The following is a 19,899-nucleotide window of genomic DNA, read 5'->3' as shown; positions in this document are numbered from 1 at the left end:
TTTGCACATCGAGAGACTGACATTTTTTCCCATTCCTCCTTGCAAAACAGCTCGAGCTCAGTGAGGTTGGATGGAGAGCATTTGTGAACAGGAGTTTTCAGTTCTTTCCACAGATTCTCGATTGGATTCAGGTCTGGACTTTGACTTGGCCATTCTAAAACCTGGATATGTTTATTTTTGAACCATTCCATTGTAGATTTTGCTTTATGTTTTGGATCATTGTCTTGTTGGAAGACAAATCTCCGTCCCAGTCTCAGGTCTTTTGCAGACTCCATCAGGTTTTCTTCCAGAATGGTCCTGTATTTGGCTCCATCCATCTTCCCATCAATTTTAACCATCTTCCCTGTCCCTGCTGAAGAAAAGCAGGCCCAAACCATGATAACCATAGTACCCTCCAAGCTCGTCATCAAGCTCGAGACCCTGGGTCTCGACCCCGCCCTGTGCAACTGGGTACTGGACTTCCTGACGGGCCGCCCCCAGGTGGTGAGGGTAGGCAACAACATCTCCTCCCCGCTGATCCTCAACACGGGGGCCCCACAAGGGTGCGTTCTGAGCCCTCTCCTGTACTCCCTGTTCACCCACGACTGCGTGGCCACGCACGCCTCCAACTCAATCATCAAGTTTGCGGACGACACAACAGTGGTAGGCTTGATTACCAACAACGACGAGACGGCCTACAGGGAGGAGGTGAGGGCCCTCGGAGTGTGGTGTCAGGAAAATAACCTCACACTCAACGTCAACAAAACTAAGGAGATGATTGTGGACTTCAGGAAACAGCAGAGGGAACACCCCTATCCACATCGATGGAACAGTAGTGGAGAGGGTAGCAAGTTTTAAGTTCCTCGGCATACACATCACAGACAAACTGAATTGGTCCACTCACACTGACAGCGTCGTGAAGAAGGCGCAGCAGCGCCTCTTCAACCTCAGGAGGCTGAAGAAATTCGGCTTGTCACCAAAAGCACTCACAAACTTCTACAGATGCACAATCGAGAGCATCCTGGCGGGCTGTATCACCGCCTGGTACGGCAACTGCTCCGCCCTCAACCGTAAGGCTCTCCAGAGGGTAGTGAGGTCTGCACAACGCATCACCGGGGCAAACTACCTGCCCTCCAGGACACCTACACCACCCGATGTTACAGGAAGGCCATAAAGATCATCAAGGACATCAACCACCCGAACCACTGCCTGTTCACCCCGCTATCATCCAGAAGGCGAGGTCAGTACAGGTGCATCAAAGCTGGGACTGAGAGACTGAAAACAGCTTCTATCTCAAGGCTATCAGACTGTTAAACAGCCACCATTGAGTGGCTGCTGCCAACACACTGTCATTGACACTGACCCAACTCCAGCCACTTTAATAATGGGAATTGATGGGAAATGATGTAAATATATCACTAGCCACTTTAAACAATGCTACCTTATATAATGTTACTTACCCTACATTATTCATCTCATATGCATACGTATATACTGTACTCTACATCATCGACTGCATCCTTATGTAATACATGTATCACTAGCCACTTTAACTATGCCACTTTGTTTACTTTGTCTACATACTCATCTCATATGTATATACTGTACTCGATACCATCTACTGTATGCTGCTCTGTACCATCACTCACTCATATATCCTTATGTACATATTCTTTATCCCCTTACACTGTGTATAAGACAGTAGTTTTAGAATTGTTAGTTAGATTACTTGTTGGTTATCACTGCATTGTCGGAACTAGAAGCACAAGCATTTCGCTACACTCGCATTAACATCTGCTAACCATGTGTATGTGACAAATAACATTTGATTTGATTTGATTTGATGCTGCCACCACCATGTTTGACAGTGGGGATGGGGTGTGTTCAGGGTGATGAGCTGTGTTGCTTTTACGCCAAACATAACGTTTTGCATTGTTGCCAAAAAGTTCAATTTTGGTTTCATCTGACCAGAGCACCTTCTTCCACATGTTTGGTGTGTCTCCCAGGTGGCTTGTGGCAAACTTTAAACAACACTTTTTATGGATATCTTTAAGAAATTGCTTTCTTCTTGCCACTCTTCCATAAAGGCCAGATTTGTGCAATATACGACTGATTGTTGTCCTATGGACAGAGTCTCCCACCTCAGCTGTAGATCTCTGCAGTTCATCCAGAGTGATCATGGGCCTCTTGGCTGCATCTCTGATCAGTCTTCTCCTTGTATGAGCTGAAAGTTTAGAGGGACGGCCAGGTCTTGGTAGATTTGCAGTGGTCTGATACTCCTTCCATTTCAATATTATCGCTTGCACAGTGCTCCTTGGGATGTTTAAAGCTTGGGAAATCTTTTTGTATCCAAATCCGGCTTTAAACTTCTTCACAACAGTATCTCGGACCTGCCTGGTGTGTTCCTTGTTCTTCATGATGCTCTCTGCGCTTTTAACGGACCTCTGAGACTATCACAGTGCAGGTGCATTTATACGGAGACTTGATTACACACAGGTGGATTGTATTTATCATCATTAGTCATTTAGGTCAACATTGGATCATTCAGAGATCCTCACTGAACCTCTGGAGAGAGTTTGCTGCACTGAAAGTAAAGGGGCTGAATAATTTTGCACGCCCAATTTTTCAGTTTTTGATTTGTTAAAAAAGTTTGAAATATCCAATAAATGTCGTTCCACTTCATGATTGTGTCCCACTTGTTGTTGATTCTTCACAAAAAAATACAGTTTTATATCTTTATGTTTGAAGCCTGAAATGTGGCAAAAGGTCGTAAAGTTCAAGGGGGCCGAATACTTTCGCAAGGCACTGTATGTGTGAGATTTGTTTTGATTTAGAATTGACCGTTATCATGCACCTGTCTCGAAAGAGGGGCCGCGGAAAAAAATACATGTCTTCTATGCCCTTAAATAGTGAACAGAGGACGCTTTTCACGTGGTTCATTTTCATGCCAACCAGATAGGTTGGTTATACTCCTGTTGTAAAGAGAAGCAATGTGCTTAATATTAGGAAAGTTGAGAAATAAATATAGTAGGCCTAGCCCATAGAAAGCTTATAGGATCCTGCTCTTTTTAATAGAGGCCATCACTCTGTTTTCTCACGCAATTGCCTATTCTATATAAATGTTGCGCAACATGAGCTCATAGGCTCTCATGAAGTGTTTGATTAGATTTTTGGTTACATTTGCAGTGATGTCAGAGTGATTAGAGGAACAATAGAGTTTTTTTATTTTTTTATTTTTTCATTTCACCTTTATTTAACCAGGTAGGCTAGTTTGGTTACATTTGCAGTGATGTCAGAGTGATTAGAGGAACAATAGAGTTTTTTTTATTTTTTTATTTTTTCATTTCACCTTTATTTAACCAGGTAGGCTAGTTGAGAACAAGTTCTCATTTGCAACTGCGACCTGGCCAAGATAAAGCATAGCAGTGTGAACAGACAACACAGAGTTACACATGGAGTAAACAATTAACAAGTCAATAACACAGTAGAAAAAAAGGGGAGTCTATATACAATGTGTGCAAAAGGCATAAGGAGGTAGGCGAATAATTACAATTTTGCAGATTAACACTGGAGTGATAAATGATCAGATGGTCATGTACAGGTAGAGATATTGGTGTGCAAAAGAGCAGAAATGTAAATAAATAAAAACAGTATGGGGATGAGGTAGGTGAAAACGGGTGGGCTATTTACCAATAGACTATGTACAGCTGCAGCGATCGGTTAGCTGCTCAGATAGCTGATGTTTGAAGTTGGTGAGGGAGATAAAAGTCTCCAACTTCAGCGATTTTTGCAATTCGTTCCAGTCACAGGCAGCAGAGTACTGGAACGAAAGGCGGCCAAATGAGGTGTTGGCTTTAGGGATGATCAGTGAGATACACCTGCTGGAGCGCGTGCTACGGATGGGTGTTGCCATCGTGACCAGTGAACTGAGATAAGGCGGAGCTTTACCTAGCATGGACTTGTAGATGACCTGGAGCCAGTGGGTCTGGCGACGAATATGTAGCGAGGGCCAGCCGACTAGAGCATACAAGTCGCAGTGGTGGGTGGTGTAAGGTGCTTTAGTGACAAAACGGATGGCACTGTGATAAACTGCATCCAGTTTGCTGAGTAGAGTGTTGGAAGCAATTTTGTAGATGACATCGCCGAAGTCGAGGATCGGTAGGATAGTCAGTTTTACTAGGGTAAGCTTGGCGGCGTGAGTGAAGGAGGCTTTGTTGCGGAATAGAAAGCCGACTCTTGATTTGATTTTCGATTGGAGATGTTTGATATGAGTCTGGAAGGAGAGTTTGCAGTCTAGCCAGACACCTAGGTACTTATAGATGTCCACATATTCAAGGTCGGAACCATCCAGGGTGGTGATGCTAGTCGGGCATGCGGGTGCAGGCAGCGATCGGTTGAAAAGCATGCATTTGGTTTTACTAGCGTTTAAGAGCAGTTGGAGGCCACGGAAGGAGTGTTGTATGGCATTGTATGGCATCGTTTGGAGGTTAGATAGCACAGTGTCCAATGACGGGCCGAAAGTATATAGAATGGTGTCTTCTGCGTAGAGGTGGATCAGGGAATCGCCCGCAGCAAGAGCAACATCATTGATATGGCACCCCCATAGAGACTGCCAGAGGACCGGACAGCATGCCCTCCGATTTGACACACTGAACTCTGTCTGCAAAGTAATTGGTGAACCAGGCAAGGCAGTCATCCGTAAAACCAAGGCTACTGAGTCTGCCGATAAGAATATGGGGATTGACAGAGTCGAAAGCCTTGGCAAGGTCGATGAAGACGGCTGCACAGTACCGTCTTTTATCGATGGCGGTTATGATATCGTTTAGTACCTTGAGTGTGGCTGAAGTGCACCCGTGACCGGCTCGGAAACCAGATTGCACAGCGGAGAAGGTACGGTGGGATTCGAGATGGTCAGTGACCTGTTTGTTGACCTGGCTTTCGAAGACCTTAGATAGGCAGGGCAGGATGGATATAGGTCTGTAACAGTTTGGGTCCAGGGTGTCTCCCCCTTTGAAGAGGGGGATGACTGCGGCAGCTTTCCAATCCTTGGGGATCTCAGACGATATGAAAGAGAGGTTGAACAGGCTGGTAATAGGGGTTGCGACAATGGAGGCGGATAGTTTCAGAAATAGAGGGTCCAGATTGTCAAGCCCAGCTGATTTATACGGGTCCAGGTTTTGCAGCTCTTTCAGAACATCTGCTATCTGGATTTGGGTAAAGGAGAACCTGGAGAGGCTTGGGCGAGGAGCTGCGGGGGGAGCGGAGCTGTTGACCGAGGTTGGAGTAGCCAGGCGGAAGGCATGGCCAGCCGTTGAGAAATGCTTGTTGAAGTTTTCGATAATCATGGATTTATCGGTGGTGACCGTGTTACCTAGCCTCAGTGCAGTGGGCAGCTGGGAGGAGGTGCTCTTGTTCTCCATGGACTTCACAGTGTCCCAGAACTTTTTGGAGTTGGAGCTACAGGATGCAAACTTCTGCCTGAAGAAGCTGGCCTTAGCTTTCCTGACTGACTGCGTGTATCCGGAGTACCAGGCAGTTAGCAAGTTTGGTAGACTACCAATGACCATCAGCAGCATCAGAGCTTGGAAAGGCCTAATTACCGTGACTAAACAATCACGTGGAATCGCCTGCCGTCATGACTCGTGACCGCCCGCGTGGCGATAATACGGTCACCGTAACAGCCATAAACAGGACAGTAAGTACAGTCATGACCAAAAATATCTTTTCAAGTTGAAATTGACCAAAGTACTTAATCTCCACAATTCTTTATTTCACTGTTAATATTACAGAACCTTTGTTTTTAATTCATAACTTAGTATATCCATTTAATCAGAAAATAAATCAAAATGGCATTCACAAAATTATTGACATTGTAGACTTAATATTTGGTAGCACAGCCTTTTGTCAAAATAACTGTGATCAAGCGCTTCCTATAGCCATCGATGAGCTTCCTGAACCTCTGTACTGGCAGTTTGGACCACACTTCTTGTGCGAACTCCTCCAGTTCTCCCAGATTTAAAGGGTGCCTTCTCCCAACTGCTGTTTTCAGATCTCTTCACAAGTTTTCAATGGGATTTAAATCTAGTCTCATTGCTGGCCACTTCAGAACAGTCCAGCGTTTTATCTTGAATCATTCCTGGGTGCTTTTTGAAGTTTGTTTGGGGTCATTGTCCTGCTGGAAGACCCATGACCTTCAACGGAGATCCAGATTTCTGACACTGGGTCTGACATTGCGCTCCAAAATGCTTTGGTATTCTCCTGATTTCATGATGCCATGCACACGTTCAAGGCACCCAGTGTCAGCGGCAGCAAAGTAACCCTAAAACATCACGGAACCTCCATGTTTGACTGTAGGGAAGGTGTCATTTTCTTTGAAAGCTTCATTTTGTTTTCTGTAAACATAGAGATGGTGTGCTTTACTAAAAAGCTCTAATTTGTTCTCGTCTGTCCACAGGACATTCTCCCAGAATTATTTTCTCATGTTCCGGTGTGTTTTTGCCAATTGCAGTCTGTTTTTATTATGTCTCTCTCTCAGCAGTGGGGTCCCCCAAGGGTCTCCTACCGTATAACCCCCTTTCATTGAGTTGACCACGGATGGTGCGAGTTGAAACTGTCGTACTTTGCGTCTGAAGGTCAACTTGAATCTATGTGGCAGTTGATGAAAGTGCTTTCTACACCATTCGAACAAGGATTAAGCTAACATTTAGTAAATTATTCAGATTTGTTTGTCTTGTTCAACTGCAAACCAAAGACATACATACATGGATACCAAAATATGTTTTAATTTCAACAGTTTTCTGGAAGAAATGTTGCATTATTTGAACAAAGTGCAAGGGTGCCAATATTTTTTTGCCATGACTGAATAAATAGAATAAATGCTAGGATCACACCAAACTCTACATTATTTCAAAGATGTGACAATTTTTACTTCATGTGTGCTTTTTAATGCCGGTTGTAGGCAGTGGATGTTATTGCCTTGATGATGACAGATTGTTATGTAGATAACAGACAGCAATGATTCAATACCATTGGATAAAACTATCCCACTGTCCAAAGGTGGTTAATATCAGACCAGGGTTCAAATACTATTTCAGGTATTTCAATTACTTTTCAATACATTTCAAAACAAGTATTCAGACAACCTTTGTAAAAAAACAAATAGTTAAATAGTAAAATGCATTTGGAAATAAAATTGGAACGTATTTGAAAACACTCAAATACACTGACTCAAATACACTCCAATGCATTTAACCTATGTATTTGAAAATAGTATTTGAAATAAGTATTTTAAAATACTTTCAAATACAATTAAAAAAAATAATAATTACAAAACAAACATTCAAATACTCAAGTTAAAGTACATGTTTTGGGCCTTGAATTTGAAAAGACTCAAATACACAGAAAACATTTATTTAAATAACAAATACATGTATTTCAACCCAGGTCTCGTTGATACCAGTTCAGGTCACAAGGATTACAGTGTAGTAATAATACTGTGTAGTATAGTCAATGAAATAGCTATGCTGCTGTAGCATAGTATTTTCTATCCTCATTAATCAGATTCTTTACTATACACCTTTAAATAGATATTTTGAAGCAAACAAAAACAAACATGAGACAGTGAAGCACATAAAGAATGTTGATTAGGTGGCGTAGTTGGCCTCGAGAGCAGTACAATGTGTGTAACCTAGATGTAACCGATTCTGGTAGTGCTAGGCCTCAGTAATACCCTTGGCTGTTTTGTTCCCCTGAGAGGAGGAGCAGGAGGAGGAGGATGAAGGCTCTTTATCACTGTATTCTCAACTGGGACCTGATACAGCAGACCTTAGCTTTTCCTCCTTTCTTTCTTTCTTTCTTTCTTTTTCTCTGTCCCTCTCTCCCTCACTCTCTCCCTGCACCAGAGTAGTGTTAAATAAATCACTCATGGCAGCAGCACCTGTGCTAGGGGGGAAACAGTACAACCCTAAGCTCCGGTGTTGAACCCTTTCACTCCCTGGCGGCCCTGCGGCCCATTCAGTCCTGGACTCCCTGACAGGACCTGCTGCATCTGTGTGGCCAGTGAAGCAGAAACAGCAACCTGGGAACCTGTGTGTGTGCGTGTCTGCGTGCGAACATGCGTGTGTGGTCTTTGGAGCCACAAGGTTGCACATTTAAAGGGACAGTGCGAAAATTTTGAAATCAAGCACTTTTTCTACTTACCTAAAGTCAGATAAATTCATGGATTCCATTTTTATGTCTCTGTGTGCAGTTTGAAGGTAGTGTAGTTTTGCGGTCCATTGCTAATTAGCAGTAGCACAATGGCTGGAAGTCTACCGAAACAGACTGGAAATGTATTTATATCTATTTAAAAAGTGATGTTCCCAATTGATACATTTTTAAATAGGACTACAATGATAGCAAACCAAACACTGCAAACCCATCTACTAGGGATCTAACAATTTACTGATATCCTTTATCCCCTGTTCAAATGTTTAAGATATGTGTGTCTGCGGAACCCAAAATATATCCAAATGTAGAAAATCGATTCAAATGTTACGAATCGCCAGTTCACTAAAATGTTGTGCTCATATTACTTTCTTAGTTCGTTTCTGAAAATGCTTCTCATCTTTTGTGACAACTGATGCGTCCTCTCCTTCAGTGTCAAACTGAGCATGTAACTGTGTTGACAATCTTTGATCTAATCGTCATTTTGCATGCTGAGCTTATTCAAACTGCATGCTGTGCGCAACTTTGTGCGCTGACCAACGAGAGGTAGGCCTATATCTGATCTTGCACATCTGCGAGTCACCTACAGGATTCAGATCTTTGTTAAATGGCTTGCGCGATATTAGGCTTTATTTTATTCATTTATTTTTTATTTCACCTTTACCTTTCAGGTAGGCAAGTTGAGAAGAAGTTCTCATTTACAATTGCGACCTGGCCAAGATAAAGCAAAGAAGTTAGACACATACAACAACACAGAGTTACACATGGAGTAAAACAAACATACAGTCAATAATACAGTAGAAAAATAAGTCTATATACGATGTGAGCAAATGAGGTGAGATAAGGGAGGTAAAGGCAAAAAAAGGCCATGGTGGCGAAGTAAATACAATATAGCAAGCAAAACACTGGAACGGTAGATTTGCAGTGGAAGAATGTGCGAAGTAGAAACAGAAATAACGGGGTGCAAAGGAGCAAAATATATAAATAAATAAATACAGTCCAGATTTTGCAGCTCTTTCAGAACATCAGCTGACTGGATTTGGGAGAAGGAGAAATGGGGAAGGCTTGGGAGAGTTGCTGTGGGGGGTACAGTGCTGTTGACCGGGGTAGGGGTAGCCAGATGGAAAGCATGGCCAGCCGTAGAGAAATGCTTATTGAAATTCTCAATTATAGTGGATTTATCGGTGGTGACAGAGTTTCCTATCCTCAGTGCAGTGGGCAGCTGGGAGGTGTTCTTATTCTCCATGGACTTTACGGTGTACCAGAACTTTTTTTAGTTTGTGTTGCAGGAAGCAAATTTCTGCTTGATAAAGCTAGCCTTGGCTTTTCTAACTGCCTGTGTATATTGTTATTGCATATCACAGGGGGCTGTTCGATGCTAATGCAGAACCAAGGGCTATATCTGTTCCTGGTTCTAAATTTCTTGAATGGGGCATGCTTATTTAAGATGGTGAGGAAGGCATTTAAAAAAAATAACCAGGCATCCTCTACTGACGGGATGAGGTCAATATCCTTCCAGGATACCCGGGCCAGGTAGATTAGAAAGGCCTGCTCGCTGAAGTGTTTCAGGGAGCGTTTGACAGTGATGAGTGGAGGTCGCTTGACCCCTGACCCATTACGGATGCAGGCAATGATGCAGTGATCTCTGAGATCTTGGTTGTAAACAGCAGAGGTGTATTTAGAGGGCAAGTTGGTTAGGATGATATCTATGAGGGTGCCCGTGTTTGCGGCTTTGGGGTGGTACCTGGTAGGTTCATTGATCATTTGTGTGAGATTGAGGGCATCAAGCTTAAATTGTAGGATAGCTGGGGTGTTAAGCATGTTCCGGTTTAGGTCACCTAGCAGCACGAGCTCTGAAGATAGATGGGGGGCAATCAGTTCACATATGGTGTCCAGAGCACAGCTGGGGGCAGAGGGTGGTCTATAGCAGGCGGCAACGGTGAGAGACTTGTTTTTAGAGAGGTGGATTTTTCAAAGTAGACGTTCAAATTGTTTGGATACAGACCTGGATAGTAGGACAGAACTCTGCAGGCTCTCTCTACAGTAGATTGCAACACCGCCCCCTTTGGCCGTTCTATCTTGTCTGAAAATATTGTCGTTAGGGATGGAGATTTCAGAGTTTTTGGTGGTCTTCCTAAGCCAGGGTTCAGACACGGCTAGGACATCCGGGTTGGCAGAGTGTGCTAAAGCAGTGAATAAAACAAACTTAGGGAGGAGGCTTCTAATGTTAACATGCATGAAACCAAGGCTATTACGGTTACAGAAGTCATCAAAAGAGAGCGCCTGGGGTATAGGAGTGGAGCTAGGGACTGCAGGGCCTGGATTCACCTCTACATCACCAGAGGAACAGAGGAGGAGTAGGATAAGGGTACGGCTAAAAGCTATGAGAATTGGTCTTCTAGGACGTCCGGAACAGAGAGTAAAAGGAGGTTTCTGGGGGCGATAAAATAGCTTCAAGGTATAATGTACAGACAAAGGTATGGTAGGATGTGAATACAGTGGAGGTAAACCTAGGCATTGAGTGATGATGAGAGAGATGTTGTCTCTAGAAACATAATTGAAACCAGGTGATGTCATCACATGTGTGGGTGGTGTAACTGAAAGGTTGGATAAGGTATAATGAGCAGGGCTAGAGGCTCTATAGTGAAATAAGCCAATAAACACCAACCAGAACAGCAATGGACAAGGCATATTGACATTAAGGAGAGGCATGCTTAGCAGAGTGATCCAGTGAGTAGTGAGGTTGGTTGGGGTCATGGCGATTCAGAAAGATAGCCGGGCCATGGGTAGCAAGCTAGCAGAAGACGGAGGAGGTCTATTTTTAGCCACCTTGTGCGTTTCTATCGGTAGATCTGTGGGGTTCCGTGTGGTAGAGGGGACCAATCCAACTGGCAAAATAGATATAGTTATAGTGACCCAAGAAAATTGTCCGATAGACCTATTCAGATAGCAGCCGATAAGACAGCTAACAATTAGCGGGCCGCAGATGGGCGTTCAGGTAACGTCGCGACGGAGGGGCCAGTTGGATAACTCCCACGGGCAGATAACGTCGGTAGTCCAGTCGTGATAGGGTCCGGATAGGTGATTGTAGCCCAGGAGTGGCTGATGGAACTCTTCAGCTGGCTAGCTCCGGAATAATTCATGTTTGCTCCGGGACCGACGTAAGCCAATATTCACTCGGATAGCAGCTAGCTAGCTGCAAGATCCAGGTGTAAATGTCCAGAGCTTGCGGTAGAAATCCGGGGATATGGAGAGAAATAGGTCTGGTATGCTGTGATATGAGTCGCATTGTACACAACTGGTGATAGCTTTTTGAGCTAAAGGATAGCTGATGACCACCAACCGTGGTTAGCTGAATACTAACATTAGCCAGTAAACTGGCTAGCTTCTGGCTAACTTCTGGCTAGCTTCTATTGTGGATTTCAGATTTGAGGTGAGTAAATCTTTTTTTTTTAATTGGTGAGGCGGGTTGCAGGATAGTGTTTTGAAGTTGAGATTTTTTGAAAAAAAAAAATATAAAAGATATGCGAAGAAAATATGTAAATATATATATATATATATATATATACACAAGACGAGGACAAAGGACGTCTGACTGCTATTCCATCTTGGGAAAGAAGTAGAGTTGACTTTATTTAATAAAAATGTTTGTAATTTCATTATCTCTTTGTCTCCCTCTTTGTTACGAGCTGGTTCGTAACAGTAAGGTTAAAATAGTTAGTTAGTTATTTGTTGATTGACAAACAATGTAATTTGCTAGGTTATCAATAACAGATGTACTGTTGAAAATTGTGCTTTTATTAGCCAAAGAAACCTGCAAGACACAAATATAATCTGGCTATACCTGCTGATTCTTAGGCAAAATTGTGAGTGAGCCCACAACTTTGGCTGAGAAGCAACCCCACACATGAATGGTCTCAGGATGCTTTACTTTTGGCATGACACAGGACTGATGGTAGCTCTCACCTTGTCTTCTCCGAACAAGCTTTTTTACGGATGCCCCAAACAATCGGAAAGGTTCATCAGAGAAAATGACTTTACCCCAGTCCCAGCCGTCCAATCCCTGTACCTTTTGAAGAATATCAGTCTGTCCCTGATGTTTTTCCTGGAGAGAAGTAGCTTCTTTGCTGCCATTGTTGACACCAGGCCACCAGGCCAGATGCACTCACACCTACCTGCTGCCATTCCTGAGCAAGCTCTGTACTGGTGGTGTCCCGACCCCACAGCTGAATCAAATTTAGGAGGTGTTCCTGGCGCTTGCTGGACTTTCTTGGGTGCCCTGAAGCTTTTTTCACAACAATTGAACCGCTCTCGCTGAAGTGCTTGATGGTTGATTTAGGTGCAATCTTACTGACAGCAATATCCTTGCCCATGAAGCCCTTTTTGTGCAAAGCAATGATGATGGCACGTGTTTCCTTGCAGGTAACCATGGTTGACAGAGGAAGAACAATGATTCCAAGCACCACCCTCCTTTTGAAGCTTCCAGTCTGTTATTCGAACTCAATCATCATGACAGAGTGATCTCCAGCCTTGTCCTCGTCAACACTCACACCTGTGTTAACAGGAGAATCACTGACATGATGTCAGCTGGTCTTTTTGTGGCAGGGCTGAAATGCAGTGGACATGCATTTTTGGGGATTCAGTTCATTTGCATGGCAAAGAGGGACTTTGCAATTAATTGCAATTCATCTGATCAGCCTTCATAACATTCTGGAGTATATGCAAATTACCATCATACAAACTGAGGCGGCAGACTTGGTGAAAATTAACATTTGTGTCATTCTCAAAACTTTTGGCCACAACTGTACTCTAAATTTTGAGATGGGGGTGAAATCCAAAGTTGTGCTAGATATTCATTAGCAATGTCACTGACAAATATTGGTAGAGTACTAGCTCAAACAGTTTTAATCTGCAAAAATTTGAAATGTAATAGTGGGTGATTTCAGATCAAAAGTGGGTGGACAAAAAGCAAACATTGCCCCCCTCCCAATCAGATAATGGGGTGGTAGATGCCCATTTTCTCTTATGGCTCAGCTCAGGTGCCTAATTATACCATAGACATACATCATACATCAGATCCAGCTCAGAGAGGCCAAGCTCATGAGCTCCATCAGTAATAGATTTGAATTTAGAATGAAAAATGTATGTGTTTATGCAATAAATGTTAATGCCTCAAATAGTATCGTATCGCATTGAACCAAATCGCATCGATTTACTCTCTAATCAAACGGAATTGCACCAAATCGTTTCAAACTAAAACGTATCTTTCCTGTATCCTATTGGAGCCCATGCATCTAGATACTTATCAAATCATCTTGAAAGGGAAAGATGCATATCCCTACCATCTACAGTATTTAATGAGTTTAGATCTCTATATCTCTCTCTCTCTTCCTCCTCTTCACTCTCTCTCTCTTCCTCTTCTCTCTTTCTTTCTTTCTCTCTCTCTCTCTCTCTAGCTTCCTCTTCCCCCTCTCTCTCTCTAGCTTTCTCTCTCTCTCTCTCTCTCTCTCTCTCTCTCTCTCTCTCTCTAGCTTCCTCTTCCCTCTCTCTCTCTAGCTTGCTCTCTCTCTCTCTCTCTCTAGCTTCCTCTTCCCTCTCTCTCTCTCTCTCTCTAGCTTTCTCTCTCTCTCTCTCTCTCTCTCTCTAGCTTCTACTTCTCTCTCTCTCTGGCTTCCTCTTCTCTCCCTCTCTCTGGCTTCCTCTTCTCTCCCTCTCTCTCTCTCTCTCTGCTCTCCCCTCCTCACCATCTGTCACCAATGGCAACTGCAAATGTGATTATAATTATACAGTTTTACTCCTCTGTAAATGTTAACAGCTCAAGGATATCACCTTTTTAGAGTAACCTCTCATCCCAACCCATGGATTGAAGAACCAGGCATCGACAGGAATTATCTTTATACCTTTAAGCTATACTGTAAATTCCACCAATGAAACATACATGCTATCTGTTTTTGTTTTTAACAGTGTTGGAATCATATTATTACACCCACTCTAGATCATCAGTGTTGAATTAGGGGTATTTTGTATAACTGACAACACCCACTGGGTTGTAATTCTGTTGATAATCAAGTGTACTGTGTCAAGCTCTGGCTTTAAATAGGAATTCACCTTCTGCTCACCTTTTAACCCCAATGACCACACACACAAACACACTCACATGCACTCACACACACACGAACACACAGACACACCAAGACACGTGCATGCACGCACGCCCAAGCACATACACAGACGCACACAAACAAGTGTGTTCTCATCTCTCAGTAACTAGAAGTGCCTTAAGTAGAGCCCTCCTCTCCCTCAATATGTTTTCTGTTAATACCACTGGTGCCTTGCAAATGTCAGCCATTGAGAAGTGTACATAGTCTCTCAGAGAGATTATGATGCTGTTTTGTTGTGTTTGTATGTGCGTGTGTGCGTGTGTGTGTTGGGAGTTACGGTATGGATGGATTTACCGACTAAACCATATTTGATTCATGATTCAACACTTAGAAGAATATACTCATTTGTTTATCATCCGTTTGTCTTATCTGTTCCCCTTTCTTTTCTAGATCATGATCTCAGAGACCGTCCTGTTCTTGATACAATACTCGTCCAAAGAGCTGGACAGTCAGGAGAAGACCATGCTGACAGGAGACTGCTGCTATCTCAACCCTCTGGTGCGCAGGACCTTTCGCTTTCTGGGTACGTCATACAGAGCAAATATTATCGAAACATTAGCCAACTTTGTGGTTCAGTTGGCAATTGTGCAATGACAAGGTTGTACTTCGGATCAAAGCATCTGCTTATTGACACATATTGCATATATGAAATTCTCTCTGTCTTGTCCTTGAAAACTAGCTCCTTATGTCCAGTGTCTCCTCGTACAGAAACGCACACTGTCACGTGCCCTGAGGGGAAAGAATGGGATCCTTTGCAAAGGAATGGTACAGTACTGTATGTAGTCTCCTCGCCTATGCTCTCACGCAAACGTTCCTATTTTAGATAAGACTACAGAAACCAAGAGGATTATCACCCTGATCCCCAAGGGACTACTCCTCCCTCTCTCACTCTTTCCTGTTAAATCTTCAATTTACACCACAATTCCTCTCACTGTAACAATTCCTTAATGTTATGAGCTTTCAGTCGCAGCTAAACTTCCCTTTACTCACTATACACAATATGTATGAATTAATGTTGCTCTAAATTACATCTACAGTTGAAGTCTGAAGTTTACATACTCTTAGGTTGGTGTCATTAAATCTTGTTTTTCAACCACTCCATACATTTCTTATTAACAAACTATAGTTTTGACAAATCAGTTAGGACATCTACTTTGTGCATGACACAAGTCATTTTTCCAACAATTGTTTACAGACAGATTATTTAACTTATCATTCACTGTATCACAATTCCAGTAGCTCAGAAGTTTACATACACTAAGCCGACTGTGCCTTTAAACAGCTTGGAAAATTCCAGAAAATTATGTCATGGCTTTAGAAGCTTCTGACAGGCTAATTGACATCATTTGAGTTCATTGGAGGTGTACCTGTGGATGTATTTCAAGGCCTACCGTCAAACTCAGTGCCTCTTTGTTTGACATCATGGGAAAGTCCAAATAAATCAGCCAAGACCTCAGAAAAAATATTGTAGACCTCCACAAGTCTGATTCATCCTTGGGAGCAATTTCCAAACGCCTGAAGGTACCATGTTCATCTGTACAAGCAATAGTATGCAAGTATAAACACCATGGGACCACGCAGCCATCAAACCGCTCAGGAAGGAGACGAGTTCTGTCTCCTAGAGATGAACGTACTTTGGTGCGAAATGTGCAAATCAATCCCAGAACAACAGCAAAGGACCTTGTGAAGATGCTGGAGGAAACAGGTACAAAGTATATATATCCACAGTAAAGCGAGTCCTATACCAACCTAATCTGAAAGGCCGCTCAGCAAGGAAGAAGCCACTGCTCCAAAACCGCCATAAAAAAGCCAGACTACGGTTTGCAACTGCACATGGGGACAAAGATTGTACATTTTGAAGAAATGTCCTCTGGTCTGATGAAACAAAAACAGAACTGTTTGGCCATAATGACCATCGTTATGTTTGGAGGAAAAAGGGGGAGGCTTGCAAGCCAAAGCAAACCATCCCAACCGTGAAGCACGGGGGTGGAAGCATCATGTTGTGGAGGTGCTTTGCTGCAGGAGTGACTGGTGCACTTCACAAAATATATGGCATCACGTGGAAGGAAAATTATGTGGATATATTGAAGCAACATCTCAAGACATTAGTCTTGAGTTAAACAATTTAAAGGAAATGCTACCAAATACTAATTGAGTGTAGGTAAACTTCTGACCCACTGGGAATGTGATGAAAGAAATATAAGCTGAAATAAATCACTCTCTCTACTATTATTCTGACATTTCACATTCTTAAAATAAAGTGGTGATCCTAACTGACCTAAAACAGGGTATTTACTAGGATTAAATGTCAGGAATTGTGAAAAACTGAGTTTGAATGTATTTGGTTAAGGTGTATGTAAACTTCCGATGTCAACTGTAAATATCATATAGGATGTTAAATGGATAACTCAGTCTAACCGGCCAACTTTGCTTTTGTTAGACTGTCCGACAATAGCCCTTTAGTGTTATGTTGGTGTAACAATTAGTTCTGCAGATTATGTCTGCCCCAGTGGCCAGCAGTGCTACCACAGCCACCTGCTGTAGAGGTATGGATGACTGAGGTACCTAGATCAAGGGATTCGTGTCAGATGTTTTAAAGACATTATCATTTTGGATCAGATAGGGATACGACTTTCATCTAAGCCTCCCTGGCAGACTGCAGTGGGAAGGTGATAATGTCAACACAGGTCAAAGACACCTGTCTGCAGAGCATGATGGTGCACTTCTCCAGCCCAGTGCATGTTTTACAAAGAGATTGCATGTACTTACAAATGTAAGATAGAGGTACTGTATCACAGAAATATAACATTGTTTTATCTCATGTACTATAGCTATCGTGCTGTGGAAGATTACTTTCTGATTGACTGCGCTTAGATTCTGTCTCTTTTCTCATCTCTACCCTGTCCATGATTTGTTTAGTCAGTTCATATTATAGAGATATGAGAAACACAGGTGTGTGTGTGGGTGCGTGTGTGTATGTGTGTGTGCGAGTCATCTCACTAGTCATCTCACGACCTGCCGTCTTCCATCCCATCTCTCTGTTTTATTTAGAGTACCAATGATAATGACTCACTTTGCAATGCTCTGTGGGAAAATCCATTTTGAACATGCCCGAAGGTCATGACAACAAGCTCGTTCTTAACTCTAAAATCGGACTTTTTCACCTGATTTGAAGTTTTTGCATTTCTCCACCCTCTCATGAACCTTGCTTGTGAAAGGATAAGCTATTTAGAGTGCACCCTTCTATTGGAAGCTAGATGGAGGGGTGTTAGGAGTATAAATGCCCAGCGAGATGAAAGGCAGCCTGGAGAGACACTGCTGTTGTTGTCTCACCAGGTTTTGAAGGCTCAAAGCGGAGCGTTGATGTGCACTTGTTAGCGAACTCCTTAAGACATACTGTTACACAAAGGAAGACTTTGTAGTGCATATAATAACTTCACAAATAAGCCACTTCTGTTTGGAGAAATCCAACGAATTATTTCTCACTGCATCACTATTGGTCTTTGTGCAAGGTGCTGATGTTCAAGCAGTTGGCACACAGTTCAGACACTCATCTGTACCACACAAGACATGCAGGAAATGATCTTTTCACAGGCCCCAGGACTAGAACACAGGCTGGGAGTCACACAGTTTTAAATAGAGCCATGAATATATGGAACTCTTTGCCACCCCAGGTAACCCAAGCTAAAAACCTGATTCAAAAAACACCTAACAACACAAAGGGACTGTGGAGAGACAGCCATTTTGATATATTTTGTCATTTACACTCTATTATGTGTTGTATCATGTAGGTGGGTGGCCTTGCACGAGCCTTGGCTTGTGCGAGCAGGAACATGTGATACATTTTCACAACTCTTAGTACAGACCTCCAAACTGGTCACACTTTCCTTCAAAACCTGTCATTGTGCATTCATTTGGATCGTAAACATCTCTCACCACACAACCGTTGATTCAAAGTATATGTTTATTGTGAAATGTAATGAGAACATTAGTTTAATCACCAAACAAAATAATTATATATTTTCAAATGAGTCATTTTAACTACCAGTTAATCCAATAGCAAACAATGCAAGAAGAAGCAAATTATGTTTGGAGGGAAAAAGATGGCGGACTGAACACAGCAGTGTAGATCACCTCAAGATAAAAACGAAATATTCAATATCGGTAAGTTAGACTAAATATTAACACTTCACAAACTGATGGGTTATAACCTTCAATCTGGATAACAAAACAAATCATAAGGCTAGAGAAGTGTGTCGACAAACATTACGAAAACAAGCAACACCCAAACAGGACGGAGACTTTAAAAAAAAGAACCAATCCCGAAAAGAAAACGCAACTCTTCGACAGACACAGACGTTTTCATCTTTTCACCACCGGGAATGGTAAGGGTGGAAACCGATCTGTTAAAATCGATAAATGACAAACTAGGCATACTTGAATTAGTCAGTAAGGATATAAAGGAGTTGAAGCCAAGCCTCGAGATGAGTGATGAAAAAGCTGCGACATTGGAGAAAGATACAAACAAGCTACAGTAAAAGGGACAGTCAATAAGATTGAAACCGATGTTATGAACTTAAAAAGGAGAACTTCTTTCTGAGAGAAGCCTTACTTGACATAAAGACTAGATCCATGAGAGAAAAAGTGGTACTTACTGGTATCCAAGAGGAAGAAGGAGAACTTTCTGAGGGTGTAGTTAGGGAGTTCCTCCTTACAACGCTTGCAGATCACCACGCGAAGCTGTCGACAAAATCAAAACTCAAACGTGGGCAGAGATATGAACGCCCAATCGTTGGCAAATTTGCTTTCTTTAAAGATAAAATAATGGTTAAAAACCTGGGTAAAAGACTTGCACGGAAATAGGCTTTAATGATCAGTTCCCGAAGGAAATTGCAGAACTGCGCAAAGTTCTGTATCCAATCTTCAAGGAAAATAGATTGAAAGGGAAATGTGTAGCTCTCGTAGTCGATAAACTGTATATTGATAACCAAATGTTCCGAGACACAAAGACTACCCATGGCTATTCTAAATATTACAAAGTTCCCATAGAGGAGTCAAATAATGGAACACCCAATACTCTCCATGGTAGGGATTGTAATAAAAAATATATATAGAAAAGCAATAAAATAAAACAATTGTTAAGGAAATAAACTACAACTGCACTATACCATTCCAGATAGGTAATGTTGGAAAATAATTTGTTTTAGACTTTCCATTTATAGTATTTTATAAATTGTTAAGACAGCATTAGAAGAAAAGATAATTAACTAAATAATACATCTTCAAATATAAGGAACTGGGACACAAAAGTACTCAATCAACATGGAGGAGATAAAACACCGAAGACATAGAAGCAGAGTATGTGGGTATGTGCGCATTTATTGTGATGGAAGGCGGGGTGTGTTTTTTGTGTTTGGAAAAGTGTGGAGTTAAGTGAGTGAAAAATGATAGGGGTTGCAAATCCCAGAGCCCATGTGTGTTTGTGAGTAGGGGTTATGAGAGAGAGCTTTCAGTTTTGTGCAGATATGGAATATACATTTTAAAATAAAATGTT

General features: G+C 42.3%; 1 protein-coding gene across 2 annotated transcripts in view; it reads left to right on the top strand.

The window, feature by feature from the left end:
* LOC115105063 (phospholipid phosphatase-related protein type 5-like) overlaps window positions 1-19,899 on the top strand; it is a 108,051-nt gene that overhangs the window by 43,675 nt on the left and 44,477 nt on the right. For both annotated transcript variants that reach the window (XM_029626615.2, XM_029626612.2), the window contains exon 4: window positions 14,736-14,868. In XM_029626615.2, coding sequence (XP_029482475.1) covers window positions 14,736-14,868 — 133 coding nt within the window. The remainder of the gene's footprint in view (window positions 1-14,735; window positions 14,869-19,899) is intronic.

The sequence above is a fragment of the Oncorhynchus nerka genome, linkage group LG22, assembly GCF_034236695.1.
Source record: "Oncorhynchus nerka isolate Pitt River linkage group LG22, Oner_Uvic_2.0, whole genome shotgun sequence".
Taxonomy (NCBI): Eukaryota; Metazoa; Chordata; class Actinopteri; order Salmoniformes; family Salmonidae; genus Oncorhynchus; species Oncorhynchus nerka.
This window is presented reverse-complemented; position numbering and strand designations above follow the sequence as displayed.